At 35.4% G+C, this 25,824-nt stretch overlaps 1 protein-coding gene across 2 annotated transcripts; it reads left to right on the forward strand.

Moving 5' to 3' along the window:
* The first annotated feature begins 56 nt into the window (after positions 1–56).
* LOC126969826 (casein kinase I) lies at positions 57–25,821 on the forward strand. Of its 2 annotated transcripts, XR_007730464.1 has the most exons (9): positions 57–405; positions 857–967; positions 1,052–1,244; positions 8,825–8,967; positions 10,288–10,490; positions 11,637–11,796; positions 14,210–14,290; positions 16,000–16,112; positions 20,661–25,821. XR_007730464.1 is itself a non-coding variant. In XM_050815390.1 (8 exons), exons 1-8 carry the CDS (start codon positions 303–305, stop codon positions 20,744–20,746), a joined length of 1,080 nt encoding a protein of 359 aa, XP_050671347.1. In that variant the 5' UTR covers positions 57–302; the 3' UTR covers positions 20,747–25,821. The 2 variants fall into 2 exon arrangements, 1 of the variants encoding a protein (XP_050671347.1); XM_050815390.1 differs by lacking the exon at positions 16,000–16,112.
* Positions 25,822–25,824: the final 3 nt, after the last annotated feature.

Here is a 25,824-nt window from a genome sequence, read left to right on the forward strand (position 1 = left end):
TGTAGAGCTACCTATCAACTTATCAAGTACCTATCAAATCTATAATCTTTGGTGGCAACACAAAATTCCTCATTACCTACCATCTTTTTCGTGTGCTGTTTTGGGAAAGAATAAAATTCAACACAATTGATGAATACCATCATATAATTAGGTGTACGTCCTCGTTTTTTAATAACTACATCAAGTAAAAGTGCCAAGTATTTTTTTTCAGAGAAGAAATAACTTACAAATTTCTTCATGTAAAGATCTGCGTCTCGCAAATATGGCCGATCTGTAATGATTTGGTAGGCAGTGATTTTAGTATGTATCGTAGTACGCAAAGCATGAAAATGGAGCTACGTGTTGGTAACAAATATAGATTGGGACGTAAAATTGGGTCTGGATCTTTTGGAGACATTTATTTGGGCAAGTATATATTACTTTGTAAACAAAGAAAGATAGTTCCCAGCTGTAATTTTTTTATCCACCTGTATTCCTAAGTCTCTAAAGTGAGCATAAAAGTGTGTTACATATGCTTAATTATAGAAATAATAATGAAATCTTCCATCCATGGTTTTAGTATAGCACGTGCCTAGACGAAAATATGGAAGTTTTTTAAAGGACATGAGTTTCAATAAATATATGTCGCAATTTTACTTCCTTACCTTGTAAATGAATAATTTATCTGACACAACTTCATCATGTATTATTAATATGAATCCAAGATTTGATTCGATTTCTTAGATTCAAAATAACAATGTTCATAACCATATAGCTTTAAATACATACCTTGTATTGCCACCACACACTGCATGCTCATAGTATTATGTTTTAATATGAGATTGAGTTTATTTAATGAATTATTTACATTTTGCAGGCACAAATATTGTAACCCGAGAGGAAGTTGCTATCAAACTAGAATGCATAAAAACAAGACATCCACAGCTGCATATAGAAAGCAAATTTTACAAACTTATGAGAGGAGGCAGTAAGTTCTATATTTTTTATAAATATTAAAATTATTGTTGTATTGAGTGTTTTGTTTAATATTAAAATACTAACTTTTCAACAGTTGGAATACCTACTATAAAATGGTGTGGTTCTGAAGGAGATTACAATGTCATGGTAATGGAACTATTGGGTCCTTCATTAGAGGATCTATTTAATTTTTGTTCCCGTCGATTTTCTCTTAAGACAGTTCTTCTGCTTGCTGATCAACTAATTACCCGCATTGAAGACATTCACTACAGAAATTTTATTCACAGGTAAGATTATAAAATTACATATCTATAGGTTCATATTTATAATAGTATTTGAACTCACCTTTATGTACTGTTGAACTATAATGGTTAAATAAATTTTTGATTCTATTTTCTATAGAATCTAATAATAAGTCTTAAAACATTTTTAGGTAGAGTGTGAATACAGCTACATGTAACATAATTTTGTATTTAATGCCCATACTAGGCTGTTAAAAATGAAAGTGTGTTTAACTTTGTAACTTTGTTAACAATAATTAAAAAATCCAGACCTATTTGCATATAATAGAACTCATGCCTGTGGGTGCTTCATCATCCTGCATTGTTTTTTCTGTTGTATCATCATTATCACCATAGGAGACCTTCCTCCAAGAGTCATAGACAGAGATGACTCACCTCCATTTCCCTTTCACTATTATTCTCTTTAAATGTTGTAAATTCCTTATTAATTCTTGTAAATACATATATAATATTTCATGTAACTTGCAAATGGTTTAAAAGATTTTGGATGAAATTAATAAGAAGATTGGGGAAAATACTTCTCACCTCAGTAAGCCTTTACTGAGATTCCACACCAAGCATCTTCCAAGTTGTCACTCTCTTTTTCTTCAAATGCTTCATTTCTTCCACTGTTTTGCTTAACCCATTTTGATTTCAAACCCTTGGTCATCCAGGTATTTTCTATAACTTCACAGTTGTAGTATTGATAATATTTTGTATTTTTATATACAATTGAACTTTTCTTATATGGAACATTGTTTGCTTCAGGACACAAAAATCTTGAAAAATAAAATATACAGTACCAATGATATGATTTTTAGTATTGTGACTAAAACCACCTGTGCTTAGACTATTTGATCCAATAATCTGATGTTTGCTATATTTTTCATGAGTAAGTCACTCCTTTCTTGCTGAGGTGCAGGCAGAAATTACAAAGTTTTATATTTGTCACACCAGAATACCATCACCACTAAAATCCTGTGAGTGTTGTATGAGGCGATATATAATGTCAAGACCGCTTTGAGGAGACAGCAATGGGATGTTGTGGGATTATCTGAGGTCCAAAGACAGGGTAAGGACTCAATAATCCTAAATTCTGGACACCTGTTCTACTTCCCAGAGGGAGAACAACTGTCCCAGGGTGTTCGGCTCCTCACATTCACAAGTCTCTTGTCAGCAACGTAACTGAGGTGCGGAGTGCGATGACTAGGATAATGTACCTAATACTCAAATTTACTGAATGTAGGTCATTCAGGTTAACACTCCGACCTCGATACACTCAGACAAACAGGTGGAGGCCATGTATGAGGACTTCTCAACAGCCATTCACACTTCAAAGACCCACTTCAATGTTGTCATGGGAGAATTCAACTCAAAACTGGGCAAATGTAGCAGTGATGAGTTGAGAGTGGGGCAATTTGGTTGGCTGACTTCATTAAGAAGGAGGTCTCTATATGATGAACAGCTTCTTCATGAACAATGCAAATGGACTTGAATAAGCCCAGATCCCAGAGATTGACTTCATTATGTCGACCAAAATACAAATATTTAATTAAGTATGTCTCTGTGACCAACTCGGTGAAAACTGGGAGTGATGTCTGCATAGTGAGAGTCACATTTAATATCATTCCAAAACTGGAGCGGCCTTGACTGGTGAAGTCTATGTACCTGCACCCATGCAGATCCAACACACCTTTCAACTCGAATTGTAAAACCGCTTTGAATGCCTTGGTGACTGTGTTGACATAGACAAATATAATAATAACAGGACTGTAGAAGCAGTGTAAATTCTTCAAGTTCAAATAGAACCAGAAATATATCAGATTCTAAGCTGAAATATATGGATGTATAAGACATCAAATGGCTCTTCAGTCCCCAGAAGATGCTTCCTAGTATAGGCAGCTAAATAGACAGATGTCCAAGTGATTGGTTCGCGATATACGCCGCCATAACACAGATTGTGTGAAGACGGCCATAGATCATAACAAGGGCTTTAAAGAATTCGCACGAGACTTGTCTATTGGGCAGATCCAACTGACGAAGCTGAAGGCCGGTGATGGCAAGGTCTAAAACCAAACTTTTGAGGGAAGTCGAGCAGCTCTACAGACGGCGCCCGTTACCAGCAAGGCAGGAGACCCAAGAGCCAAAAGACCCGTAACTTTACTGATATATCCGGCCAGGTGCGGATGGAATAACAGCCGCGATTCTGAGAGCTGGTGGTAATACTTACGATCCTCCAAAAGCTATCAAAGCCTCCAGTTCTGTCAATCTCGAGGGCAAAACGCCGAAACATGGCACAGTAATGGTGGTGCTGTTCTTCAATAAGGGTGATAAAACGCATAGAAGAACTTTAGATCTGTATCAATATTGGGTCATGTATATAAGCTGTTTTCTATGGTAATCACAAATCGTCTCGTGCGCAGGTTCGATGACTTCCAGTCTCTCGAACAAGCCGGATTCCGAAAAGATCATAGACCACATACATACGCCGTGGCAGGTTATACAAAAGACGGAGGAGTATAACCAGCCATTATGCTTGGCGTTCGTGGACTATGAGAAAGCCTTTGATGCGATGAGACCTGGGCGGTGATCCAGTCTCTCTAGAGGTGTCTTATTGATTGTCGATATATCGAAGCGTTGAAGTGTTTGTATGGAAGCGCCACCATGTCAGTCCGTCTCCAGGATCTAATATTGAAGCCTATCCGACTGCAGCGGGGAGTCACAAGGCGATGTCATATAGCCGAAGCTGTTCACCGCTGCGTTGGACGGACTGGGCATTAATATCAACGGCAAATACATCACTCACCTTCGTTTCTCAGATGATATCGTAATCATGGCTGAGACCATTTAAGACTTAAGCTATATGCTTGATAGCCTCTGTACAACTTCCCAAGAGAGAGGTCTCAAAATGAACATGGACAAGTCAAGAAGATCATGTCTAATGTCCATATCGTACCTACTCGCGAAACAGTTCGGAACGGTACGCTCGAAATTGTTGAAGTGATGTTGGTTGACGACCTTGGACAGGTAATCCAGTTGGGCAGGTCCAATTCCAACTCTTAGAATCCAATTAGGTTGAGCAGGGTACGGGAAGCTCTGTAATATCATCTTGTCCCAAATACCACAGTGTCTGAAGATGAAGGTTTTTAACTAGTGTGTAGTGATTAGATACGGAACGCAGACGTAGTCGCTAACTATGGGCCTTATGAGGATACTCACGGTCGCTCAGAGGGCAATCGAGAGGGCTGTGCTTAGAGTTTCCCTGTAAGATCGAATCAGAAATGAGATCTGTAGGACTATCAAAGTCACCCAGATGGTTGCAAAACTGAATTGGCAGTGGGTAGGGCATATGTCGACGGATGGTCGTTGTGGCAGAAAATACGTCCAATGACGACCACATACTGAGAGACAAAGTGTTGGTAGGCCCTCCTAAGTTGGACCAACGATCTAGTCATGATCGCCGGAATCGGTTGGATGAAGGTAGCACAAGACTGATCGTTATGTAGATCCTTAGGGGTTTTGTCCAGGATTTTGGCTGAAAAATGCCTTTTGACAAATTCCTACATAATTTACCAAATTCGTTCAGGAACACCAGAGTTCACAGTTCATTCCTTTTAGTTTTGACTTTGTACATAAGTTGCCGGCCATTATATATTATCTACCCTTGTAGTGTGGTGCCATGTTGCTTTAAAGTGGCAATATTTTTTTTATTTAATCGGAACTGGCCTCATTTCAATACATCTTTTTTTTTTATTTATTTATTTATTTATAAATATACAGATTCTTCTTAAAATAATACAAAGTCCTGTAAAACTGTTTACACAGTTTGTCTACAGGTTCGAGCTAGTCTCATAAAATAAATCTTAAAGCCTATTTTACAAATAAATATTGTTTTTTAAATTTATTTTTGTTTGGTTCCCGTCGGATGTTGTCTGGCAAACTATTAAGCAGATATGGTATTCTTTTCTTTAAAGTTCTATCGCCAAAGTAATTATTTATTCTAGGTACTTCAAGTTTGCCTGATGTCATCGATCTATGCTGATATTTTCCAACATTTCAAATCTACATTGATTTTTTTTAATATGCACAAATAATCTAGCGCCAACTTTTGTATCTTACTGTTTTATCTTAAAGTGTCTGTCAGTTTGTATTTTGTGTATTTCCATGTCAATTCAATTTGGTTTTTTAAGTATAAGTTTGTTTTGGCTAATCTCTGATTTGGACCGGCCCTTTCTCTGGCAGATAGCTCATCCAATAAGGAGCAACTCAGCTTACTTTTATCCTATTAATATTATAAATGTGAAAGTTTGTATGTCTGGATGTATGTTTGAACTTCTTTAACGCAAACACTACTGAATGGATTTTGATGAAACTTCAATAATATAGCTTACACACCAGAATAACATATAGGCTATAATTTATAAAAATATTGTGTGAATTATCTATACATTTAAATAAAATTGGAGTGTCTGTTTGTAATATTGAAATAACCGTTTTTTACTTAATGTATATTATGAATATATATACACCAAAATAAGATTTTTTACAATTTTTGTCTGTCTGTCTGTTTGTTCCGGCTAATCCGGCGACTTTTATGGGCAGGTAGCTGATGTAATAAGGTGTAACTTTGGCTACGTTTATTTTAGAAAAATAAAGCAATGTCCAAAAAAAAGTCTAACTCTAAAAATAATTTATATGGCAAAACAACGTTTGCCGGGTCAGCTTGTTTTTAAATAAAAGTAAAATAAATAAACAGGTGTCTGATTACATTCAGATCATACTTGCTAATTGTGTGAACAAGTGATCTGAGTGCAATTGTACCCATTACATAGTAAAGGATTATTCATTGGTGCACTTGGATCATGTTTTTATACTATACTAGCTGACCCGACAGACGTTGTTCTGTATATAATATATAAAATAATGTTTTTATATGAATTTGTCAATAATATAATATCATAACATCAAAAATTACTTCGTAAAATATGCACCCTGCTGTCGTAATGAAATTGTTTCACAGCAGAACTGTCAAACCGTGCGTCAATAAATTCTCTCATAGAAATTATGTATGGACACATCAAAGGAAAAACAAAATTGTTGCTTTTATATAATTCCGAACACTTTCATATTTATTCACCTTTTAAACCTTCCCTGGACTCCCACAAATAATTCAAGAAAATTAGCCAAATCGGTCCAGCCGTTCTCGATTTTTAGCGAGACTAACGAACAGCAATTCATTTTTATATATATGAGTACCACTGGAGTAGTCATCCAAGTGTAAGCTGATCAGGTGTTTACACTATGTGATTATCATCTGAGTAGCCATTGGAGTGCCCAGGGATCACATGTTTACAATATACAAGTACTGTCAACAATGTTTAACCTGCTTACACGAAATAAATAGTAAACAAATTTGGGTGCAATGGATATAATAATAAAACTTTTATTTCAGATACCTAGAATCCATTGTTAGTAAACTTATAATATAATTGTGTTAGTAATTATATGTAGGAAGGGATATTTTTTTATTAAATGGCCAACATACCGACAGTCATCGCTGTCGGCTATCGCCTTCAGATAACTGTTACTGCTGCCTCTAATTCGGTGGAGTAGAGAAGCCGCTTTTTTACATAGGACAGCGCTAAAGCTATCGACCTTTGCGTGTGCAAACAGCTGAAAAAACACGTGGCAGCTTCAACAGTGCTCTGAAGGCGTTGTTCTACTGGACTCGCAGGGCTCTGTACGATTTATTAGTGTAGCACACACACAGGCTACTCGAGTAGAGCGATGTGCACTACTGGTTAGACAGTAATGTAATTCGTAAATGAAATCTACGTAAATGTGGTTGCGGGCGATATCTCTAATCAATATAATTTCGATATTATTCTAGCATCTTTACTGATTACCTTAAAAGATTAATATTTCAGCAAGGTTAAGTGGCATCTCGCAAACGTTTGACCTTAAGTTTGCAGTATGAGGCAACATTGGCTTTGTGATACCGATTTTAATGTTTTCTATGGTCCAATTGTGGTAGTTTCGAATGAATGAATTGGCTTTGATATTTTATGCTATCCTGGTAGCTGTTGTATATTTTGGTAATTTTAATAGTGGCAGATGTAATGCGCCTCACAATTTCTCGCCATCTCTCTCTGTTAGAGGTCATTTCAGTGCACTCATGCACGTCATTATCATATTATACAGACACATACATACCAACAATAATTGGTAAACAGGACTCCAGACTTCCATTTGCCAGGCCCTTTTCGTTCATATCTAGCTTTTTTCACTATCATCAAACTTTACATATATTATATTATGCTCTCTAGTTACATCTGGACCTATTTTAAATCTATACTAATGTTATAAAGCTGCAGTGTTTGTTTGTTTGAACGCGCTAATCTCTGGTACTACTGGTCCGATTTGAATGATTCTTTCAGTGTTGGGTAGTCCATTTATCGAGGAAGGCTATAGGGATTAGGGATCCGTAATAAAATTGCTATTTTGTAACACAAGGTGTACAATCGAAAACCTGTTTTTGCGTGCGCTGCAAAAACTATATGACAATAGAACAAAATGATGTACAGGCTATAATATAGGCAATATTTTATTACTTATAAAACTATCGCGTGAATTATACTTTATATGGCAAAACAACGTTTGCCGGGTCAGCTAGTTATAATAATAAAAATTATTCAAATAGTTATGGAATAAAAGAATGTTAGGAGTCTCGCGTTCCGTACGAGTACTCTTCTAACTGAGCGAACCGTTCGAGTGACGTGTCGTCATGAAATCTTGTGTGCTTTGTTCAACTCTCAACTTCGAGGGACGTGGGTTCGAGTCCCGCATCGTTCATAAAATTTTGTTTTTCAAATATTCGATATAGATATACTATAACATCTTGATTCTGCCATCGTTAAGTCATGTTGATTTATTTGCAACATATTGATTAGTTCTATTCACATAAATATGTAAAAAGGTTTAGTAATACAACCTCTTGTGAATAATTATCTAACTATAGCAACCACATTAAAATTAGTTAGTGCTTTAGGTGAAGACAGTGAATATATAGACAAACAGATAAGAGCTACTCTGTTTTATACTATACTAGTGGACCCGACAGATGATGTCCCATACACACATCTTAAATTTGAAAAATTGGTCCAGCCGTTAGCTGGAGTTCACTAACATACACATGACTAGGAGAATTATATTATATGGTGGGAATTTAGAAACTAAACCAATATCAAATTCACTGGAACATACCTGAAAAAAATCATCAAAATCGGTCCAGCCGTTTAGGAGGAGTTCAGTTACAACATACACACAAAAGAGATATATATATATGTATATATATATATATATTAAGATAATGAATTGGGGTTTATTTTATTTATTCAAATTTCATTTAGTATGGTCAATATATATGGCACATAATCACGAACAATATATTGGCTCTGATAACGTTGTCATTATTTATTTGCAGCAGTTATCAAATATGTTATATACAATTGCAGAGTTCATAAAAGATAACATACTTACACTTACGGTCATAATAATTTATTGATTCATGATATTTTACTTTTCAGAGATATCAAACCAGACAATTTCTTAATGGGTCTAGGCAAAAAGGGGAACCTTGTGTACATAATAGACTTTGGACTAGCTAAGAGGTATAAGGACCCTCGCAATAATCAGCATATTCCATACAGAGAAAACAAAAATTTGACCGGTAAGTATTGTAAATGTACTTTAATTATAATTCTTTGTTTAATTTGAAATGTTTTTTTACAATTTCTATGTAAGTAATAAGATTAAATAATAATAATTTATTTTTTCATTTCAAATTTTTTTATTAATAAATTTTCATTTGATAATCGCTACACAACTTTGAGGCTAGGAAAAAGAAGGCCTATTAAAGTTTAAAACAAACATAACAACATAAATCTCGTTAAGACAATGTATAGCTTTTTTTTATGGAATAGTAGGACAAACGAGCGTACGGGTGTTAAGTGTTCACCGCCGCCCACATTCTCTTGCAACACCAGAGGAATTACAAGAGCGTTGCCGGCCTTTAAGAAAGGTGTACGCGCTTTTTTTGAAGGTACCCATATCGTATCGTCCCGGAAACACCGCACAAGGAAGCTCATTCCACAGCTTTGTAGGACGTGGAAGAAAGCTCCTTGAAAACCGCACTGGGGAGGACCGCCACACATCCAGATGGTGGGGATGATATCCTAACAATTACTAAAATAAATTGCAAAAATAACATCCAATGCGTATTATTTGAAAATAATTACGCTTGTTACAAGATATATTCACATATCTAAAGATTATTGAGCGAAGCGAAGCCTCCTATTGATTTCAGTTTTAAATTGTTCTTCGGCCATTTCTGGACCAATTTAAAAAAAAAATGAACTCATAGAAAGCTCTTGAACTTTTCTAGGTTATTGTGTAGACAGAAGTTTGAATTTCGACTTGATTCAATTATTATAATTAAAAACGAACATGATTTACAAATTATTCAAAATTAGCACGCGCTATTTATATTTATTTGAAAATTGAGCCGATTGATCAAATCTTGTTTGAATTATTTTGTTTTGTTTTTGTACTCTGATTTAGTGTACCTCGCTTCGCTAAAATATATGCCGCAGCGAAGGGGTACGATTAGCGACTGCGGCATAATAGTAATTTAATTATGTTCATCACAATGTACAACCAAATAATAATAATTAAAAGTAAACCATATAACATATACATTAATATTGAATTAGTCGTTATATTTTCCAATGCAGTTTCATTGAAGTGCTTTTATATTTGTATTTAAAAATGATGAGAGTGAAATTTTAAGATGCGTGCGCATTACTGTAACACAAAAGTAACCGGTTGAAGTTGGTTCCTAAAATTTTATGACGTTTGCGTCATTCGTTATTTTTTTTGTTTCTTCGTCCATTATTCAGGACAGGCAAAGGGTTCAAGCCATACAGCCGTATTCATTATTAATATAGATTACTTATTGAAAATTTTAAATAAATATTTGTGTATGTTGCAGGTACGGCTAGATACGCGTCAATTAATACTCACCTAGGTATTGAACAATCTCGACGAGATGATCTGGAGTCGCTAGGATATGTTCTCATGTACTTTAACCGGGGGAGCTTGCCGTGGCAAGGCCTCAAAGCGGCGACCAAACGACAGAAGTATGAGAGGATATCAGAAAAGAAACTTTCCACTCCATTTGACGAATTATGCAAGGTATGTATAAAGTATGCAGGATGACAAACTATGCAAGGTGTATTTATAGTATACAGGGTGATTTTTATAGTGTTAGCAAAATAAAAGGTTCATTATAGTAAGTAATCCGATACCACATTGACGTCTATTTCTGCCGTAAAGCAGTAATGTCAAATTACTGGGCAAATGACATAATAACATCTTATGTCTCAAGGTGACGAGCGCAATATAAGTGGCGCTTCGAATTTTTGGGTTTTTCAAGAATCCCATTACCATTAGGTGAACGTCATGCTCGTCTCATCCCTTATTTTAATTTAAAAAAAAAATCCGATAACAATGCTGTTGTTACTAAAAGTATTTTTACCCAGTTACTATTTGGTGACCTACTTCTGTTTAGTTTGGCAGTAGCTTAGATAATTTTTACGTCTAGATAGTGTCACTTAGTGTAGTGTAAAGAAAGAAAAGTGCGTCTTACACTCACGATTTGTATGGCACTTTGTATTAGTGTGCGTGCATTTTTCAAAATAGAGGTTTTTTTTTATGACAATAAGAGACGAGAAGAACAGGACGTTTATCTGATGGTCTGACTCTCACTCAGAATTCTTCAAAAACCCAAAAATTCTGATAGGCACTACAATTACGCTCGTCTCCTTGAGACATAAGATGTTAAGTCTTATTTTCCCACTAGCTACGGCGCCCTTCAGACTGAAATACAATAATGCTTACACATAGTGATGTGAGCAGTGGCTTCACGGCAGAAATAGGCGCCGTTGTGGTACCCATAATCTAGCAGGCATCCTGTGCAAAGGAGCCTCACACAAAGGTTATTATAGTATAAACGATTTTCTTAATGACACCACGGACTGGGAATAAAGCGAACACCCTCAGGCTCTTTAATTATAACTGTTTATTGTACGTGTGATACAATGTGATACACATTGTAATCCATATTTTATATTAAAAAAAAAGTCCGCTGAGTTTCTTGCGCCCATTCTTCTCAGGGCTGAGGCAGTCTCTTTTGAATGGGTGGTAGTTTTTGACGTTCAATAAGTGATTTTAAATCCTATTTTGAATAAAAATATTTGAATTTGATTTATTCTGTGTATTCTTACCTCTACTTTGTTGTTGCATATAAAATGTTTTAATATGTACTTTAATTTTCAACAGAATCATCCGATCGAGTTCCAGTTGTACCTGAAGTACTGCAGACGACTTCGTTTTGAAGAAAGACCGGACTATGGTCACCTGCGTCAACTGTTCCGCACCCTCTTCCACAGGCAGGGGTTCACATATGACTACGTTTTTGACTGGAATATGCTGAAATTCGGTAAGTATATATACTAGTAATTACTTTGTATTACTAATATTTTACTTTGATATTGACACGAGAGTGGGTCAGGGATTGGAAATAATACTCCGCTTATAGGAACGAGTCTTTATTTGCGTTCACTTTTTCTGAATTTGCACTTCGCCGGTCTGCCGCTGTTCCTCTTGTGGGCGGCGGCACCTTCAACGCGTAACACCGCACTGAACACTAAGTCTCTTCTATCTTCTTCTTCTTGGAACACTTCAACTTTTCACTATTTCTTCTTTTCTTCTTCTTCTTCTTTACACTTTCGAGTCAGAACTAGAACTGCCGTAGGCCACGCTTAGTACGGCTTATATACCCCCGGATCTGTTCTATTTTCAAAATGATTCTCCCATTCCATCTTTAAATTTAAATTGTACTAGAAAATTCTTTTAACTATTTTTATCCTGCTTACACATTTTCCATCCATTTCTTTCTGTTCGATTTGATCCCGAACTTACTAGAAATTTCCATTAACTTTTACAAAACCCAAAAAATTCCATACACGGGTAGGTGTATCGAACCCGGGTCTACAGTGTCTAAAGTAAATACTTTTACGCTAATTTCAAATTATCAATGTCTTGAAGTTCGACACTCTCGTCATGTACGTTGCTGCACGATATGACGTTTGACAACTCTCGTCATATACGTCGAAGCGTTGCTACGCGACAATATTTGGATGTGTGTCAAAAATAAAAACCATAATAAGCTTTGACTGCTATATCTATACATTGCCGCATTTACTCCAGTTACTTAGAATATTCTTGGTCGATAAGCAGCTATATAAATCATTTATTCAGTTCAGGTGGGAGGCTCCTTTGCACAGGATGCCGGCTAGATTATGGGTACCACAACGGCGCCTATTTCTGCCGTGAAGCAGTACTATGTAAGCATTACTGTGTTTCGGTATGAAGGGCGCCGTAGCTAGTGTAATTACTGGGCAAATGAGACTTAACATCTTATGTCTCAAGGTGACGAGCGCAATTGTAGTGCCGCTCAGTTTTTTGTTTTTTCAAGAATCCTGAAAGGCACTGCATTGTAATGGGCAGGGCGTATCAATTACCATCAGTTGAGCGTCCTGCTCGTCTCGTTCCGTATTGGCATAAAAAAAAAGGTTTCATTTTGACAGTGACAGCTTACACACAACTTAAGAGAAAAATGTGCTTACATTGTCTTTAAGCACACTTTTGTAGTTCCACTATTAGACCTATCGCAGATGACACACTTTTTGTGCTATCGAGTCTGCGGCACAAATATTCTGAATTGCACGCAAAATATCTTTGGCAGATATTACACAGACTCAACGCACACTTTCGGTCATTTCGTCGGCAGAACTGTAGGGATGTACACGCAATGGAAGTACAGAGATTGCGGTGTATTATTTCGTACTTGAGATATAAAAAAGAAGAAGAAATAGAGAATTGTGGGTTCATCCTATTCTTTCAGAATAAATATTAAGGGGACTCTTTCATATTAAACATTCAGTTCCAAAACTATATTCAAATAAATTTGCACACTTCATCCCACAATTTTCTTTTTAAATTTCTGTCATAATACTCTACCAAAGATGTATCATACAGTGCTGGTCTGTTTTCTAATTCTTGTACCAACATCGATACATCGATGTCTAGCGCCATGATACAAGTCAATCACTAGCAGGTGCAGACTACAGACTAAAGTGAGCGTCGTCTGCGTTAGCGCGTTTTTACACGAAGGTTATATAATATTTTTTTTGGCGCACTTTTTGTACGGCGCGGTGCGATGCGGTCTGTCAGATCTACGGATATTTTGTGTCAGACTTGCATATAATTCTAAAGGTTTTAGACTAATAGTTGCGATAGGCCTTAGACTGCGCATGATATGTCCTCTTAATAGTGATTTTCATTATTATAACACTAGAAATAAGGGATTCCTTGTAACTAATTCTAGCAGGCTTCATAAGATACATAATAGCTTTAAGGGTAAATGTATACACTTCTATAATAAAGTCCCAGCCACTGTTCAGGCATTATCTATAAATAAATTTAAATGTTTTATAAAAAAAATGGCTCTGTCGTAAATCCTATTACTCCACTGCTGAATATCTAAATGATCGGACAGCCTGGGACTAGATTGTGATTATTTTATAGCGATAGAAATGACTGTACATTATTGTATATTTTTATTGAAAAGAGCGAAAAAATGAATGCTAGGAGAGTTTCTTGCGCCGCTTCTTCTCTCTCAGAGTGCCATTTGTTTCCGAAGCGGTAGTAGTATCTAGTAGTTATTAGAAATGACATCAAAAAGAATTCCAAAGGAATCAATTTTGAGAAAATAAATGCCTTTTATGCCTTTTTATTTATATATTGTCTACAGAACGTCATTAGTTATACTAAATAAAATTGTTTACAAGGTGTCCCCCATGTGTCCGTAGCGGCGGGCGCCAAGGAGCGAGCACAAAGACGACATGATCAAATTCCTGAGCCAGAGAACAGTAAGTTGAATTTTGTTATGAAAAAGAACTCTAATCTCTTACAAGTTTGATAAAACAGTGTTTTCACCATTAGATGTCAATATTTTTTCCAACCAAAATTCATTAATTTACCAGTGGGAGGCTCCTTTGCACAGGATGCCAGCTAGGTTATGGGTACCACAACGGCGCCTATTTCTGCCGTGAAGCAGTAATATGTAAGCATAACTGTATTTCGGTTTGAAGGGCGCCGTAGCTAGTGAAATTACTGGGCAAACGAGACTTAATATCTTATGTCTCAAGGTGACGAGACGAATTTTTGGGCTTTTCAATAATCTTGAGCAACACTGCATTCTAATGGGCAGGGCGTATCAATTACCATCAGCTGAACGTCCTGCTCGTCTCGTCCCTTATTTTCATAAAATAAAAAATAAAAAAACATCAATCATATCAATCATAATCCGGTACCGTGGCATCTTCTTGAAAAAAAATATTTGAATTTGTGTCTATACTATCAGAATTGTCGTGGATTCGGAACCAAATTATTTTTTTACTTTATTTACCACACATAGCTACTGTCGTTACAGGAGATCTAATGCGACAATTACAAACAAAAAAAAATAATATATGCACACAACAAACAAACAATCTAAAACAAATCATACCAATAGCATTAAATAATGAACCAAAAATTACATTAGAAATAATACATCACACCAGAAAATACAAAATATTTTAACATACAACTATTTACCATGACATACATACTACATATAACAATACCCTTGCGAGTTCACTCCACGTACACCCAGAAATGTCCACTTTGCTGTGGAGTTCATTTATGTGGCGAAGGGCTCTAGTTAAGGCGACACTAAATGCCAGCGACCTTGAGCGATATGAGTTCACGGCTTCCGGCCCGCCATCTATGTAACAAAGCCAATATTTTCAAATTCTTGCGTGGAAAACAGTTTATATGCTTACGATCCTCGTTATTCACTACTAATCTGAATAAATATACCTACACAAAAAAGTACAAGCTATAAGAATAACTTTTCTGAGAGTTGTACTAAAATAACGCGTCATAACTTGTTTAAGTGCAATGAAAAGTGGTAGTTCAAAAAGGCTCTGGAGTGTTAACTTTAACCAACAGCAAACATTAGCAACCGACAAATAAGACTTAAGGATATGTGTAACAGGATTAAGTAGTGTTTATAGCTCGGAATGCTATATTTTCACCAAAAAACTGTCTAAAAACACCTTGTTTGCGTGTTTTCTGCTTACTATTCGCCAGGGCTACTTTGCCAACACATTTGTTTTCGCCATCGAAACGGATAATAGTGGCGGATGACGGCGCCTCCACACGTACCAGTCCGGCACACGGAGACTCAGCAGCACAGAACCCCCGGGCTGTGCTCCTTCCCGTGCAACAACTTCACCACATACGCTGCTAGAAAAAATTCCCTACGGACGCTCAACCTACCATACTCAGCACAAACAGTGTGTACATAAGTGGGTAAAATGGGTACACTCCACATACGTTGAAGTATCCTAAGAAGTGCCTAACGAATTTGTTTTGGACACGCTCTAACATCAACCTGTACTTATCCTCTTTACATACTCTTTATAAGAACATTTTGCAACATAATTATGATATAATAATTTTGACAGAAACCTGGTTGCATAATAATTATTTCTGATGAGGAATTTATTGATGCTCGTTATTGGGTATTTAGATGTGCCAGGGACCGCGCGGCCAGTGGACGACTCGAAGGCAGTGGAGTATTAGCAGCAGTGAGACATGACTTACCTACTTCTTCTCCCCCGCTCGCCTCCGGCTCAGTCACCGGTACTCCACTTCCTAGCTCACCTCTTGTTGATCATCTACTGCTGGAATTGTGTACATGAACTTACAAATGCATAACTTGTGCATGTTATATTCCACCTATTGGTCAAGAAATTTGCTCTTATGTATATCATGAATTTTCTCAGCCAAATTATTCAAGCCCCTAACATCACTGATTATCATCGGCGACTTTAATTTACCAACATTAGAATGGATTGATTGCAACACCCATATGTAACCCGCTTTAAGCAGCTTAAATTGTGAATCAATTAATATTCTACTAAATCTTATGTCTTTACTTAATTGTACACAAATGAATAAACACAGAAACTGTAATAACCGAATTCTCGACCTATACGACATACAAATGTGCATGATTGCTTACCTAACTTTGCCCCTACCTCACTTGTCTCTAAACATAAACATCATCCATCCTCATATTTCCCATTAAATCAAATTTTATATAAATTTAAAAATACTTATTATAGTTTAATTAATACTGAGCTTATTACAATCAATTAGGAAGAATTATTCTTAAATAAGACCACTGGGAAGGCTGTATGTGCATGAAAAATTTTTTTCATTGGTATTCCTATGAGTTTAGTTAAAGGTTCACAATTTCCTCCTTGGTTTAAGCCATGATTAATTCACAGTTTTAAAAATAAAACAAGTGCTTGGATAAGGGAGAAAAAACCAAAATATAGCTGAGATATAAAATTCGTGAAAATACAAATTACTTTTGGAGATTTATTAATAACCTGAAATCAATCTCGCAAATACCTGACAGGAGCATATATGATACTTGACTAGACTTGATATACATAATATTATACCCATGTCAAATAATGCGTTAGAAACAATTATTAATAATGTTGAATTAAGTAGAGACGAGGTATTGAAACAACTACATTCACTGGATGTATCCAAAGGAGCTGGTTTAGATGGTATTCCACCCATATTTCTTAAGTCTACGTCTAAATCACTATTATATTATATGTTTAATCTCTGTCTTAAAAACGGAGTTTTCCCTAAATTATGGAATTCTGCAGTTATTGTACCAGTGCATAAAGGAGGCTGTAAATTTTATGTTAAAAATTATCTTACGGCTGTTAATTATGTTAAATTTTACCTACCGTACCAAAAGTCTTTGAAAGGCTAGTTCACAATCACTTACATCCAGTGCTGTATAATGTAATTATTGAACATGGGTTTCTTGAACGACGTTCCTCTACAACAAATCTGTTATTCTATGTGACTCATCTTTTTGAAAATTTAGAGTCTATTATCCAGACAGACAGTGTGTACACTGATTTCCGAAAAGCCTTTGACAGGGTTGAGCATAGAATGCATCTCGAAAAACTTGCCTTTGATGGTATTAGTGGCAATCTATGGCGATGGTTCAAGTCGTATATATCCAATCGCTCACAAAGGGTTGTAATCAATGGCTTCGAATCACACTCAACCTTTGTTACATCTAGTGTCCCTCAAGGCTCTATAATTGGTCCACTGCTATTTATATTGCTAATTAATGATATTAACAAATGCTTTCACTTCTGTAATATCTTGCTTTATGCTGATGTCCTTAAAATTTTTCACACTATTAAAACATCTGAGGACCACATCAAATTTCAAGAAGACTTGGATCGATTTGGAGAATACTGCAAAAAAAATAAATTGTCTCTTAGTTTAAATAAGTGTAAAGCAATAACATTTACAAAAAAAAATTAAAACGTAAATTTAACTACAGACTTTTGGACGAATACCTGAAAGTAGTTGACATATTGATATTATGTGCACGTCATTTGGAATGTTTAAAAATCAAATGGTTCAAGCATTGAAAACATAACTAATACCTTTTATATTGTTTAAAATTTATAGTTTGTTGCACTTTTTAACTCTCTTCTATTTGTATTCTCAATTTTTATAGTTAATCTTAAACCTTATAAAGTACTTTAGTTCGTAAGATCTAATGTTTTACTGTTTGTTTACCTTAATAAATAAAATAAAAATATTTCTTCATTAAATATCTTATTACTGTTTAATTTTAGATTATTAATTCTAAACAAAATGTAGCATTCATTTAATATGAAACTTTTAAACTATTATGAAAGTGTGTTCACTTTGAATTCAATTTGACAAACTGTTTAGCCGACTGGTTAGCGATCCTACCTACTAAGCTAGAGGTCCCGGGTTCGAATCCCGGTAGGTGCAAGCATTTATATGATGAATATGGATGTTTGTTTCCGAGTAATGGATGTTTAAATGTATTAAGTATGTTTATATGAATATATGTATGCTTAAGTAAGTATATTGTATTAAATATATCATTGCATTGTAACCCATTACACAGGCTATATATGCTTAACTTGGGGCAAGATAATTTGTGTAAAGTGTGTCAATATTATTATTATTATTACTTTGGGTGGGTTAACACAACTAATACCGGGGTATTTACTATCATTTGATGATACTGTTGCAAGTGTCTTGGCCATGGGATCTATTTACCCTATTTTTCAGTCTTATCATATCTGCCAATAACATTAACGTGCATCGTAATGTCAGCGATTGTTGTGCTCTTCAATTCTTGTCATAAACGTGTGAGCATATTTTTTTTTACCTTTCATCTAATACATGTCAGATTGAATCAGGGGCGTGCATTGGTTTTCCAGCGCGGTAGGCAGTGTAAGCCTAACTAGTCAAAGTTGCGATTAATATTTAAAAATTTAGTTCCTGTTATAAGGATAAATATAAATTCACTTTTTTCTACCGTTCTGTCCGATTGATCGTGTTTTTTAGCAAGGTATGTCAAATTATTCAAGTCACCGTAACCAATATCATTCCACACAGTCTTCGTTGTAGAAAATAAACAGCAGGTCAAGTAGAACAATAAATTAAATTAAAAAGGATGCGTGGGTACCTAATTTCTGTAAACAAATCGTATTTTCGCCACAATCGAGACACTGGAATTTGTCCATTATATTTTAATTCCTTTCTTGTTACCAATTTTAAACACAAAACACACCGCAACTCGTTTTTACTAATTATAATTAACAATAAACAAAACAACACAAAACAAATAACTAATGTAATTAGTTTAATAATTCACGCCCCTGATATAAAGTACACGAAAACACAACTAAAAAAATGGCGCTGTTATTGTTGATTACTAAACAATGTATTTTTATTTCCGGAAATGTCATATTTTATATCTCACAATCATGAATCACGTCATGTGCGATGTCAAAACTCTTATGGGAGCGCAATAAGGTTGAAACTCGGACAGTAAGCGAATGAGATACGTCATAATAATTACTCATAAATCATAATGTAGATATAATTTCTTTCGGTGGTTTAATCCGTGACAGCTATAGTTGTCAGTTCTGTTGTCTATCATAAGCTTGCCTACCCGAGAAGTGCCAAAGAAGTCAAATTGCGATGGTCATATATTTACACTCCTTTTGTAAATATTTTGTGTAAATATATTAAAATAAATAAGATTAAGTTGTAAATATTATTTAGTACTTATATTAATTAATTATTTAAGTATTTCTATTTGTGTATGTCATTTATAGTCTTACAAGCATGTATATTATTTGTTTCAGATATTATTAGAAAATTAAACTTTATGTAATCTGAACACCGATTATTACCGTTAAACTTAGAAGACACATACTCAAAGCTTGGTAGTCTAATCTAACGTGATTCTTGCAAATCTGTGGTATATCTTCCACAGAAGCCACAGTAGGAAGAATAGAATAGAATAGATGGTCATATTTAAGAACGATTTACATAATCATTGTATATTTTTTGCTGTGGTTGTATAACCTTAACAAATAAATTTTGGTTGGGTGTTCAATAGAAGTTTGATTATCGAATAAAAGAACTAAATTTATCTGAATTAACTTGGAATCTAGTGTAGGTATATTATTTAGAATCTAAATATGGTAGGTAGGCTATGCCTATTGGCTTGGAATGCACGCTTCTGGATTGAATACTAACAGTGATTGCTGTTTGGGTAGACTAATTCTTTATCCACTTGAGATACGTCAGTTCACTGCACTAGATCTATTAAGATCCATGAAATGAATCTATATTAGTACTGAGCTATAGTTTACTAGTGGAATGCTCCTTTGCGCATGATGCCGTCTAAATTATGGGTACCACAACAGCGCCTATTTCTGCCGTGAAAAATTATGTGTAAGCATTATTGTGTTCCGGTCTGAAGGGCGCCGTATCTGGTGAAATTAATGAGACTTAACATCTTATGTCTCAAGGTGTCGAGCGCAATTGTAGTGCCAATAAGAATTTCTGGTTTTTCAACAATCCTGCGACACTCGCTTTGTAATGGGCAGGGCGTATCAATTACCATCAGCTGAACGTCCCGCACGTCTCGTCCCTTATTATCATAGAAAAAATAACTAATTGGCTGCGAAACAGGGCTATCGTGAACTGTACTAAAGATTGTTTACAAACTATAACAGAGATAGTTTATACTTGTTAAAGTGTTGCTTAGCCATGCAGTGCAATAATTTAATTAAATTATGTTTCTAGTAACGGCCACGGCAGCGACAGGCGCTGTGGGGTGCGCCCCGGGGCAACCTAGCACTACGGTGGCCGCCGCCGCCGAGTGGCGGTGAGGCCGCTCGCTGAAGAGGCCGCGACACCACGCGCCCGCGTCGCCTCTCCTGACCTCACCAACCGGACCACAACTAGGAGACAGGAAGCATTCAGTGAAGTTATTATTTTAAAATTATATTATCAAAACAAAATGAGAAGTAGAGGTGAGCTATCACTCGTAAACCGGACCACAGAAGTAATGTGTTATTTGTGAACAATTTCCATATTATTTTCATTGAGTGTCATTGATACATGAACGATTGGGTGACATGGTCGACTAATGTGTGTGGCGTTGTTAATCTATTGTAATATTGGCATTCACCAGTCAATACTGTAAATGATTATAGACTTAAACTGGACCTGAGTTGCCCCATTAAGTCTCATTTATTTTAAGTGAGTCCGTACCAGTTGATTGCCGCTTGCTGGCCGATATTAAACCAGGGTGACTTATCACTAATTGGAACACCCTTTAATTTACCAGCTTGTATTGCAATTTATGCTCAGTTGTATTTAGATGTAATATATGAAATGAATCCATGTTGGATGGAGTTAATGTGTGAGTTTGGTTGTCTCATCTCCTAAGTTAACAATATTAATATAGGTTCGATGTGGAATACATTATATAATATTATCAATTTTGTTAGTTATTTTATTTATGCATTTATGATAATAATACCTAAGACGATTTTTATTAGTTTGATTGGATTCATTGTATGTTATTCAACTCTCGGTTAACATAACCCGTAACATGAATTTTGAACATGTATTATTGATAACTGATTATTGTATGTGCAATAAAATTGTGTTTTTTTCTAACTTGTCTTCCATTTTCTATGCAACATGCTCTTTCTTGTTGCCAAACTGATTCATTTTATATCTTTCTTTTTTTTTATTAAGGCACTGCCATAAGCTATTTTCAACTTACGTTGAAATGGTCGTCATAGTTTTAAATATTTCTTCTATATCATTTTTGATGAATGGTAACGATTTTACCATAATTATTAGGAAATATTCTGGATAATCATATTAAAAATAATACACTTAACAACTTGCAACAACCTGTTTTAATTATTATTTTAAATAAGTATTTTGTTATTGCTCATAACAAAAAGATATTACATCTCTCCTCACCACAACAACATAATAATATTGAATTTTCTCAAGTCTATGAAAAACTAATTAAAACAGTTTTTAACTATCATGGTCTTGTTTATAATATTGTAATATTTGATACCCGAATTATTGCTTTGATACATACCAATATGTATATTATTCATTTTTTTAATGTTATCATCAATCTCTAATATGACTGAGAATAGGTTCCATTTAATTGTAAATATAACTTAGGTAGGTACTGATAGTTATATTGTATTGTTATGCTATATTAGATAATGTTATGAGAATGGATGGGTTACTTGACTAGATGACTAGAGAAGTTGATATTCAGCGGGCTCAAGAGATGCTGCCGCCCGCTGTCCTATGAGATCATGTTGGTATGGCATCCATTACTAAATGCTCCACTTTTCATTCGCCTATTGCAGGGTTACCCTCTTTTTAGGATTTTGAAACTATACAGCGATATTCCATAAGGTTTTTAGTTTGTAATATTGATGTCTAGTTGATAGTTTTGGATCTAACACATCGAAATGTTTATTAATTAATGAAGGTGTTATTATTTTGTGCTTAAAAAATCTTGCATAACCTGATATTGTAGTATACATGTTATTTGTCAAGGGGCTATGTTAGTGGTACAAACATAAATTGGTTTTCATATATGGTTTCTGTATTGTAGCATCGACAAAATTGATTCGTGATCCACCTTGATGATAATTCTTTTAAAATTTTATAAATAGATTTATATTGTATATGAAAAAGATTGTATGACAATTGGTGGGACTGTCAGTGTCTCATAAAATGATAACATTGATTATAATGAGGGAAGGACATTAAGGTGGGTCACTATTCTATTTTGTTGATAGTATATACTGGTATTAACACTCTTACTGGTTACACATTTTTTTATTACACCTCCAGTTTACCCTCTAAAATATCAAACCATGTCAATCAAAAGTAAGGGTATGTTCCCATATGCCCTGCGACCACTGTACAGTGTGACGTCAATTTAGTATACTGTGAAGCCGTTCCTTTATAGCCATTCTGGTTACTAATTACTATTTAAAACGGAACGTAATCCCGTATACCGTCAGCCGCATTTTTTGACGCAGCATTCAAATGAGTGTATTAAAATTTTCTAGTTCATTAAAAAAAAACTTTTGTTGGAGTACTGTCATATTAAAAATATTTGAAATTGAACTGTAGGTATTGTTTATAAAACGTTAGGCACTCGAGTGGTTTTGACTTATCACGTGATCAAAGTACTGCGAGTACCTTACCTCGAAAACGCCAGTGCTCACAGTAGAATATGGCGGCGATATATGACGTCATATATTTCCCTAGGATACTGCGGCAGTATAATGGCAGTTCATAACGGAACGAATTTTTCTACAGTGATAGCAATGTGCAGTGCTCGCAATGCATATCGGAACACACCCTAAATACCTTGTGTCAAATCATAGGATTGAAACAGCATAGGCGCCAGATAAGTTAGGGTCACTATACTTTTATTGTAAAAGATACTAACTACACCTACAAAGAAATAGTACAATACTCTTTTTTAGAGCACGATTGATTGAATCCTACCTCCTCACAGTTCGGCTACGTCGATCTCCCGCTGAGAATATATTCAAAAACCTTGGCTATGTTTCTTTCTCTTCTCATAGTGTCATGTGTCAGATCCTTATCATTGTCCGTGGACCTTTAACTCCCACATAGGTTTTAGCTGGTCGAATGAAGCCTCAGGTGGTTATTCTTGTGATGTCTTCTTCACCATGGCTGATGATAGACCCGAGGGTTTCGTTTAGGTAATGCTTTGGACGTCTGGGAATTTTAAAACCTCATCTTTTAGAAATTTTTTCAAATCAACACAAACTCCGTGCGTAATTACATCATCCTGTAAGTTCCAAGGCATGAGCGAGCGCGGCATATCGCCACCATAAAATAGTAATAGGACAGTACCTTAATTTCATACTAGAGCGATCGAATCGCACGCACACATACCTCATACCTACACACGATTTACACCGCCGCTAAGCGATCTTGGGAAGACAAAACTATTGCGTGCCACGACGTACGCATCCGAGACTGCTCGAATTAGCTGCGCCGCGCCGTCATACTTTTTGTATGTAGCAACCCTAGCGGTCCGCCCAGACGTCGGTATAAATTTCAACGGGACCGCTGAGTTACGCTTCTGTTATATAACTTGTATTGTGTTGGCACTTCTAATCCCTATTGCCGCCAAGGCTACGGACGGTCGCGTTTCGTATATCAGGTACTTATGTGTAGGGTGCATAATGCGTTTGTAAGTAATGTTGGAAGTGGGTATTTATTGATTAATGTTCAATAATTTTTAAGATCAAAAAAATAATATCCACTTCAATATTATGTGCCAATATAACTGTTGGAATTTCAGATATACCTTCGAACCACATATCTAGCTTTAAATTATTTTATATTCAAATAAAAACGTGAATATTGTTTTACTAACTCTTATACGGTACCTATTTGTTTACGTTAGTTGAGGTAAGTTAATGCGTCCTTTGTAACCGGATGTAAATATTATATGGACTGAGGTGTCGTCATCTGAAGGCTACGAATAATAATAAATCCTTGGTGCGAATTTAAAGAATAGATATTATATAGTATATGTTGAAGATTTGCGCTCACACAAAGTTCACTTAGTTATACTTTTCTTATACATAGAACTAAGGAATAGAGTGTGAAGTTGTCTGCATTTTTTACCACCACCAAAATGTTCAAGTTGTACTGTTAAAAACTAGAATACCTTAAGCGTGGTGGCCTATATTAAACTGACACAGGCGAAATTGTGATGGCCCTTCCGCAGAAGACACTAGAAAGAATAGAATAGTGCTAAAATACAAAATGAACTTAATTTTAGCGTTTATATTAAGCGAAACCAACACGTAATAACTTATAATGGGCCCACAATAGAAAGAATGCGTTAAAAGGCGTTAAGCGTATTTGTATATTTTTTTAACGAAATTCATTCCGGAGTTAAACAATTGTATGGCCACAGACAAGGGCGTAGCAATATACGGGCACGAGGAATCGCTGCCCTTCCCTAAATAATGCAGGACTGCTCACAAACTGTAAAGTAATATTACCAAAGGATCCTATTAATAAACAAAAACAAAGTTGATTTGTTTTTTACCTCAGATAGGTATATTCTTGGTTTGTCTACGCCTATCAAAATCCTAGCTACGCCCTTGACCACAGATTAACACGGTTATTCGCGTTACTGGCCTATTAGGCCCCAGCGTTACTTCGATAATATTCTTATTCGTAGTGTAAGTTTGTCAAATCGTAGGCTATATGGACCGTGTTCGTAGCTGATAACTTTCTGCGCGTCATGTTGTAAATTCGGCTCTAACAAACGAATTGCTAGCGTGATGATTCTGTAAATATTACTCTGTAAGCTAGTTAAGTGATCACACAGTTTTTTACAATATCAATATATATAATAGGTAACATAAAAATAATACTTAACTGTTGTAGTGGTTGCCGAGTTATTTTTTATTTAATGTCAACATTAATTATTTGTCTCCGTGCGATGTGTTAAGCATAATAATATCTTAATCTTGGATCAGTATGGCCTGTGTAAGGTGTTGTAAAATATATATACAATATGTCGGGGTACAATTTCTAACTTTAGTGTTATATAGAATTAATAAATTTTCGATGTTAAACTCAGTGAAATAATAGCGTCGGCATATCTGTGAGGTTATTGTTCAACGTGCCCTCAAATATGTCCTGAAAGTTGATTTGTTTCTTTACGCATTCAGTGTTATCAAACGAGTATTTCGTGTGTGATGAGCCTAATTTTGTACGGAAGAAAGTGTTGCGTATGGTAGAGGTAATATGCGAATATGATTGTGCTTCGATTATTATTATTATGCTTGCATTGTTTCAACGTCCAGTATGTATTGATTCCTTTGGCACAATAAAATGAGAAAAACTATGT

Source organism: Leptidea sinapis, chromosome 19 (assembly GCF_905404315.1).
Source record: "Leptidea sinapis chromosome 19, ilLepSina1.1, whole genome shotgun sequence".
In the NCBI taxonomy this organism is placed as follows: Eukaryota; Metazoa; Arthropoda; class Insecta; order Lepidoptera; family Pieridae; genus Leptidea; species Leptidea sinapis.